This window comes from Pipra filicauda, unplaced genomic scaffold (assembly GCF_003945595.2).
Source record: "Pipra filicauda isolate LSUMZ 115617 unplaced genomic scaffold, ASM394559v2 scaffold1601_size8397_pilon, whole genome shotgun sequence".
Lineage (NCBI taxonomy): Eukaryota > Metazoa > Chordata > Aves > Passeriformes > Pipridae > Pipra > Pipra filicauda.
The window spans coordinates 1-8397 of NW_024104098.1; the positions used below are offsets into that span (position 1 = coordinate 1).

General features: G+C 63.5%; 1 protein-coding gene across 1 annotated transcript; it reads left to right on the forward strand.

The window, feature by feature from the left end:
• Nucleotides 1-421: 421 nt before the first annotated feature.
• On the forward strand, nt 422-7826 carry LOC120322850 (dysferlin-like; the record flags this gene model as incomplete). The annotated part of the gene is made up of 9 exons (XM_039379231.1): nt 422-537; nt 950-1076; nt 1363-1466; nt 2455-2523; nt 2890-2933; nt 3023-3105; nt 6152-6267; nt 6553-6666; nt 7518-7826. Coding segments are annotated over 9 exons (1082 nt in total), but the record flags the coding sequence as incomplete, so codon positions are not given.
• Nucleotides 7827-8397: the final 571 nt, after the last annotated feature.

Sequence of the window (8397 nt, forward strand, 5' to 3'; positions counted from 1 at the left end):
AACCCCCTTTTTTTTTTGTGGGGGCCAAACGTTGGGAAACGCGGACACAAATCACGGCTCTTCCGTGGACAAACCCAGATGTGTCCCTGTGTCCATCACCAGGGAATCCCAGACTGGTTTGGGTGGGAAGGAACCTCAAATCCCACCCAATCCCACTCCCTGCCATGGGCAGGGACACCTTCCACTATCCCAGGTTGCTCCAAGCCCCGTCCAACCTGGCCTTGGACACTTCCAGGGATCCAGGGGCAGCCACAGCTTCTCTGGGCAACCTGTTCCTTCCCTGTTCCCACGTCCCCTCCAGCTGACACATTCCCTGGTTCTATATTGAAGGAATGTGGTGTTTATCATAAAACCCCTCCCAGAGCATCCCTGGATCCCCTCCCTGCACGGCTCAGGGCTCTCCATCTCTTCCCCCCCCCAGAACACGCTTTCCTCAGGAAGTGGCTCCTGCTCTCCGATCCAGAGGATCTTTCCGCGGGGGCCAAGGGCTACCTGAAGGTCAGCGTCCTCGTGCTGGGGCCTGGGGACGAAGCTCCTGTGAGTATCCCCCTGGATCCCGTGGGACCTTCCACCCTTCCACCTCCCTGGGCCGCCAAACATCCCTTCCCAGGGAAGCCACACCTTGGGTCTTCCTCTGTTTCGGGGGCAAAGAGCTGCTTTTTGTCGTGGAATCCCAGCCGTGGAATCCCAGCCGTGGAATCCCAGCCGTGGAATCCCAGCCGTGGAATCCCAGCCATGGAATCCCAGCCTGGTTCGGGCTGGGAGGGACCTTCAATCCCATCCCACCTCCCACTAGGTCCAGGTTGCTCCGAGCCCCGTCCGGCCTGGCCTTGGACGCTTCCCGGGGTGGGGAATCCACACTTCTCTCTCCTTTGGGGTTTCCCTGCTCGTCCCGGGCCTGTCGGGAAGCCTGGTTGAGTTTTCCCTGTCGCTCTGTCCCCCCCTGCAGCTGGAGAAGAAGGAGGTGTCCGAGGACAAGGAGGACATCGAGGCCAACCTGCTGCGCCCCACCGGGGTCACCCTGCGGGGGGCCCAGTTCTGCCTCAAGATCTTCAAAGCCGAGGATTTGCCCCAGAGTAGGTTCCCCTTGGCTTTTCGGAGCGCCCCGGATCCCTCGGCGTCGCGGCGTTCCGGGCAGGAATTCGGGCTCAGGGGAGGGAATTATCCACAGCCTCGGTCCAAAGACCTTCTACATACCAACCAGTCGTGATGTGCTGGGAGATGGGTCTGCCACTGGTGCAAACTGGTTTTGTCCACCTGGGGAGCTTCTCCCCGATGGAAAAGCCGGTGGGGCAGCCGGGACCAGGCGGACGCCGCTCCCGGAATTCCTTGAGCTTCAGGGTCTCCCCCTCCTGCTCCCAGTGGACGACGCCGTCGTGGACAACGTCCGGCAGATCTTCGGCTTCGAGAGCAACAAGAAGAACCTGGTGGATCCCTTCGTGGAAGTCACCTTTGCCGGCAGGACGGTCAGCGGGGCCCGGGCAGGGCTGGGGGGGAAGGGGGGGCTCCCTCGGGATCCTGGGAATGGGATGGCAGGGGGACAGTCCCTGGGAATGGGATGGCAGTGGGATAGTCCCTCCTGGGTCCCTGGGGCTGGGATGGCAAGTGGGACAGTCCTTCCCAATCCCTGGGGCTGGGATGGCAGTGGGGTGTTCCCTTGGGATCCTCAGGGGTGGGATGGCAGGGGGTGTTCCCTTGGGATCCCTGGGAATGGGATGGCAGTGGGACAGTCCCTCCCAGTTCCCTGGGGCTGGGACACCAGTGGAGTGTTCCCTCAGGGTCTCTGGGGCTGGGATGGCAGTGGGACACTCATTCCTGGGTTCCCAGAGCTGGGATGGCAGTGGGACAGTCCTTCCCAGTTCCCTGGGGCTGGGATGGCAGGGGGGTGTTCCCTTGGGATCCCTGGGTCTGGGATGGCAGTGGGGTGTTCCCTTGGGATCCCTGGGACTGGGATGACAGTGGAACAGCCCCGTTCCCAGCCCCGTTCCCAGCCCCGTTCCCAGCCCCGTTCCCAGCCCTATTCCCAGCCCTATCCCTGTGTGTGTGTGACATGCTGGGATCCGTGTGGTGCCACCAGAGCAGTTTCTCCTCTGGACTTTTCCTGGTGCTGATGCCTCACAGACGGGTCTGGAGAGGCTGAACCCACGAGCTGCCACCTGCCCTTTGAGCCACAGCAGCACTGAGGGGCTGGAAGTCTCCTCTTCCCATGGATCTTCCCATGGGAACACCATCTGGGGGGGGGAACACAGGCTTGGGACATCCTTCTGGTGGTCCTGAGGTGGGGAGATCCCCGAGCATCCCCCAGCATCCTCTGCCTCCTGCACTGAGGGGGCTGCAGAGCCCCACGGGGTCACCCATGGGATGGGGGTGGGATTTTGGGGATCCTGAGGCTTCCCAGCTCCTGGGGTGGTGGGAGCAGCACTGACTGTTCCCTCCTCCATCCCACCCCTCCAGCTCTACTCCAGGATCCTGGAGAAAAACGCCAACCCCCAGTGGAACCAGTGCCTGACCCTGCCGGCCATGGTGAGCACTGGTGTCCCCAGGATCCCCCATCCCTGATCCCACCATCCCTCACCATTCCCTGGTGAGCACTGGTGTCCCCAGGACCCCCCTCCCCCCCGATCCCACCATCCCTCCCCATTCCCTGGTGTCCCCAGGACCTCCCTCCCCCCCGATCCCACCATCCCTCCCCATTCCCTGGTGAGCACTGGTGTCCCCATGAGCAACCCACCCCCCTGATCCCACCATCTCTCACCATTCCCTGGTGTCCCCAGGACCCCCCACCCCCCGATCCCACAATCCCACCATCTCTCACCTTTCCCTGGTGTCCCCAGGACCCCCCACCCCCCGATCCCACCATCCCTCCCCATTCCCTGTCTCTTTTCCCAGTTCCCTTCCATGTGTGAGCGGATGCGGATCCGTGTGACCGACTGGTGAGTGGGGTTGGGCTCCCCGTGCCCGGGGCAGTGGGATGGGCACGGAGGGACCCCCCGGTGTGACAGTGTCCCCTGTGCTGCCCCAGGGACCGCCTGACCCACAACGACGTCGTGGGCACCGCCTTCCTGGCCATGTCCAAGATCTCGGCCCCCGGCGGGGAGCTGGAGGGTAAGGGCAGGAAGGGGGCTGGGGTTTGGGATGCATGGCCCTGGAGCAGCTCTGGGATTTGGGATGCATGGCCCTGGAGCAGCTCTGGGCTTTGGGATGCACAGCCCTGGAGCAGCTCTGGGCTTTGGGATGCATGGCCCTGGAGCAGCTCTGGGATTTGGGATGCACGGCCCTGGAGCAGCTCTGGGATTTGGGATGCATGGCCCTGGAGCAGCTCTGGGACGTGGGATGCACGGCCCTGGAGCAGCTCTGGGATTTGGGATGCATGGCCCTGGCGCCAGCTCTGGGATTTGGGATGCACGGCCATGGAGCAGCTTCTGGGATTTGGGATGCACGGCCCTGGAGCAGCTCTGGGAGTTGGGCTGCACGGCCCTGGAGCCCGCTCTGGGGATTTGGCTGCATTGCACTGGAGCAGAACAAGTCTGGGATTTTGGGATGCACGGCCCTGGAGCAGCTCTGGGATTTGGGATGCATGGCCCTGGAGCAGCTCTGGGATTTGGGATGCATGGCCCTGGAGCAGCTCTGGGATTTGGGATGCATGGCCCTGGAGCAGCTCTGGGATTTGGGATGCACGGCCCTGGAGCAGCTCTGGGATTTGGGATGCATGGCCCTGGAGCAGCTCCGGGATTTGGGATGCATGGCCCTGGAGCAGCTCTGCATGGAGGGGCTGGAGGTCGGTGGTGGCTTGGGGGGTGTCACGGCTGTCACTGTCCCTGCCTGGACACGTGGGATGGGGTCCTGGGGGTCTCCCTGTCCCGTGTCCCTGTGCTGGGTGGGAACAGCCCCTCCAACCTGGCAGATCTTGGAGTGCTGGGGGTTTGGATCCTCTTCCTGGCGGTGGCCGCGGTGCCCTGTGGGGTTGGGGACAGTGGGGGTGTCACCAGAGCCGGCAGGTGCCACATCCCCCCCGTGGCCCCACCGGTGGCTCCTCCTGAGGGGGGATTTGGGGCTGTCCCAGGGTGGGATCCCACAGGGTGAGATCCAGCTCTCCCTGACCCAGCTCGGGCTCTCCCCAGTCCCGGGGGGGTTCCAAGGACCCTCAGGTGCTGGCAGGGATGGACAGGGTGACACTGTGACAGGGATGGAGAGGGTGACACTGTGACAGGGATGGGGGGTGACACTGTGACAGGGATGGACAGGGTGACACTGTGACAGGGATGGGGGGGTGACACTGTGACAGGGATGGACAGGGTGACACTGTGACAGGGATGGGGGGGTGACGCTGTGACAGGGATGGACAGGGTGACACTGTGACAGGGTTGGTGGGTGACACTGTGACAGGGTTGGTGGGTGACACTGTGACAGGGATGGGCAGGGTGACACTGTGACAGGGATGGACAGGGTGTCACTGTGACAGGGATGGGGAGGTGACACTGTCACCTGTGCCAGGTGGGAGGGCAGGGAGCTGGGGCACAGTTTTGGGGCTGCTGAGGGCCCGGAGCAGAGCCTGCCCCGTCCTGCATGAGCATGTCCTGCTGCCAAGGCCTGGTGGCACCTGGATCCCCCCGGGAATGTCCTGTCTGGCTTTGGGCATCTCGGGTGTCCTGGGACCCCCCACCCCATAAGGGACACAGGATCCAGGCTGGATGGGCTGGGAGCAACCTGGGCTGCTGGGAGGTGTCCCTGGGAGCGACTGGGTGGGCTTTAAGGTCCCTTCCAACCCGAGCCATTCCACAATTCCGTGGATCAGCCCCCAGGACGTGGCCCAGGTGCTCCAGCCCCGTGTCCCCCAGCCCGTGTCCTGCCCCGGGCCTGCCTGGCTCTGCTTGTGTGCCCAGTGTGCCCAGTCCCCTCCTCCCCAGTTCCAGCACGGCTCCTGGGCTGGGCTGGAGAGAGAGAGAGAGGCCCGGAGGGAGGTGGGATCCCACCCCACCGCTGGGATCTGCCAGGGAATGCTCCTCAGGGATGCTCAGATCCCGGTCCACCCCAATCCTACAACCTCTGGTGACGGGCTTGGACAGGCCTTGGATCAGCCTGGGCTGCTGGAAGGTGTCCCTGGATGGGCTTTAAGGTCCCTTCCAACCCACACCATTCCATGATCCCACGTGCCAACCTCTCCCTTTCCTTCTCTGTCTCTCTCCTGTCTCTCATTGCTAAATCCCAGGAACATCCCCCCTCGTTCCCCGTCCCCCTCCATCCCTTTTCCAGGCTCCTCTTCCAGCCTTTCCTGACCTCTCTGCCTTTCTTTGTGCCCCAGATGAGTTTCCTGCTCCCCCGAAGCCCCCGAAGGCCTCAGACCGTACGTCCCAGTAACGTCCCCGTCCTGTCCCAGTTTGGCGCCGCTTGGGACTGGTTTTACTGGTTCAGTGTCCGGGCTGGGGGAGGATCAGCTGGGTTCAGTCTGGGCACCTTGGGAGAAGGGAATGGCTCCGGCTTGGCCTCCTCCTGCCCTCTGGGAGCAGGGAAAGGGCTCCCCTGCCCTTTGGGGTGTCCCTGCTGGCATGGGGAGCTCAGGGCAGGGCCCTGCCGGGGATTCCTGCCCAAAATTCCATGAAAAGGGGTGATTCTCTTCGTGGAATCACAGAACTGGATAGGTTGGAAAATCCCTGTGATCCAACAAGTCCAGCCATTCCCCCGGCACTGCCAAGGCCACCCCTGGCCATGTCCCCAAGTGCCACATCCTCAGGGTGTTAAATCCCCCCGGGAATGGGGACTCCCCCCGCCCTGGGAAGCTGTGCCAGGGCTGGACAGCCCTTTCCAGGAAGGAATTTTCCCAATGTCCAACCCCAGCTCACCCCTAGTGCCGCTTGAGGCCGTTTCCTTTCAGCCTGTCACCCTTACTCTTGTCCAAGCCCCCTCTCTTACTGTCCCCCCTTCCCTGGGGGCCCTTCCCGGGGCTGGGAATTCCCGTTTTTCCCGGGACACAGCCCTCTGTGTGTGTCCTGCCCTGCCGTGAGTGCTCGCAGGGCTCCAATTTGGGTGCAAACCGCAGCATTTTGGTGCCTCCAGCCCCCCGTGGTCACCATGGCCCGGGGTGGGACACGGCCCCGAGGCGCCCCCGGGAATCCCTCATGGCTCTGACGGCTCCTCTCCCTGTGATTCCCAGTGGATGACGGGCTCGGATTCCTGCCAACCTTCGGCCCCTGCTACATCAACCTCTACGGGAGCCCCCGGGAATTCACGGGATTCCCCGATCCCTACGAGACCCTCAACCTGGGAAAGGTGACATGGGCTTCTCTCCGGCCTCCACTAACCCGGCAGCTCCTCCTGCCCCGGCCCGGCTGCTCTAACCCCCCCTGGCTCTGGCAGTGGGACCCTGCGCTGGCTCCTGCTCTTCCTTGGCTCTTCCCGCTGCCTCCGACCTCCCGGCTCCGCTCCGCTCCCAGAACTTCCCACCGGAGCCCTTTGCTGCTCTTCCTCCTCCGCGCCGGAGCTCCTGGAGAAACCCAAAGGCAGAGCTGATCCGTGGGGAGGGATCCTGACGCTTCTCCCTGCTCTGTCCCAAAGGGAGAGGGCGTTGCCTACCGTGGCAGGGTGCTGGTGGAACTGGAGACCAAGCTGGTGGAGCACCTGGAGCAGAAGGTGGAGGATATTCCCGCGGATGACGTCCTGAGGGTGGAGGTAACGGGCTCTCGGGGGCATTCCGGGGGGTGTCCGGCCCCTTTGGGCACGCGGGACACGATGGAAGGGCTGTGGGAGTTGCTCCAGGGTGGGTCCCGTGGTTGGGGAGCTCCTGGAGGTGCCTCCTGCCGAGTTCCATCCCAAGGTGTCCGTCCAAGGGTTGATCCGTCCGAGGTCCCGTGTGGTGTGAGCTGATCGTGGGGAACAGGGAATCGTGGAATGGTTTGGGTTGGGAGGGGCCTGAAAGCTCATCCAGTTCCATGGGCAGGGACACCTTCCACTAGCCCAGGGGGCTCCAGCCTGGCCTTGGACACTCCCAGGGGCAGCCACATCTTCTCTGGACAACCTGGGCCAGGGCCTCCCCACCCTCCCAGCCAGGAATTCCTTCCCAAAATCCCACCCAAATCTCCCCTTTTCCAGTGGGAAGCCATTCCCTGTGTGCTGTCCCTCCATACCTTGTCCCCAGTCCCTCTCCAGCTCTCCTGGAGCCCCTTCAGACCCTGCCAGGGGCTGGAAGGTCTCATGGAGCGTTGGAAGGTTTGCCTCCACTCCGGGGCTCTCCCAGATTTGCTCCTTTTCCTCGTTTTTCACCTTTCAGCTGCATTTTCCCTGAGAAGCTGTGGCTTCTTTTTTTTGGAAAAGAGCCCCCTCAGCTCCCCCCTCCTGTCAGGGGGTTGCAGAGCCAGAAGGTCTCCCCTGAGCCTCCTTTGCTCCAGGCTGAGCCCCCCCAGCTCCCTCAGCTGCTCCAGCCCCTTCCCCAGCTCCCTTCCCTTCCCTGGGCTCCCTGGCTGGGTGTCCAGGAGGGGGGTGGTGGCCTCTCCCCCACGTCCCCTCTCCCGTTCCCGCCGCAGAAGTTCCTGCGCCGCCGGAAATATTCCCTGTTCGCCGCCTTCTACTCGGCCACGATGCTGCCGGGCGTGGAGGCCGCCGTGCAGTTCGAGGTCAGCATCGGCAACTACGGCAACAAGTTCGACACCACGTGCCTGCCCCTGGCCTCCACCACCCAGTACAGCAGGGCCGTCTTTGACGGTGAGGCCCCGGCCTCGGGAGGCTCCGATCCCGGCGGGACGTGGGCCTGGGATCCTGGAATGGCTTTGGGATTGGGAGGGACCTTAAAGCTCGTCCGGTTCCGTGGGAAGGGAGACCTTCCACCAGCCCAGGTGGCTCCAAGCCCTGTCCAACCTGGCTTTGGAGGCTCCCAGGGATCCAGGGGCAGCCACAGCTGCTCTGGGAATTCCATCCCAGTCCCTCACCACCCTCCCACGGAAGAATTTCTTCCCAATATCCCACCCAAATCTCCCCTTTTCCAATTTGAAGCCATTCCCTGTGTGCTGTCCCTCCCTGCCTTGTCCCCAGTCCCTCTCCAGCTCTCCTGGAGCCCCTTCAGGCCCTGCCAGGGGCTCTCAGCTCTCCCTGGAGCCTTCTCTTCTCCAGGGGAACCCCCCCAGCTCTCCCAGCCTGGCTCCAGAGCAGAGGGGCTCCAGAACCCTGGAATGGGTTGGGATGGAAGGGACCTTAAATCCCACCCAGTGCCACCCCCTGCCCTGGGCAGGGACACCTCCCATTATCCCAGGTTTCTCCAAGCCCTGTCCAAGCTGGCCTTGGGCACTCCCAGGGCTGGGAAGCAGTGGTTGGATCCAGGTGGTCCTGGATAAGCTGCTGGAGGTGACCCTGCTCGAGCAGGGCTTGGACCAGGGGACTCCCGAGGTTCTTCCCAGCTCAGCCATGGGG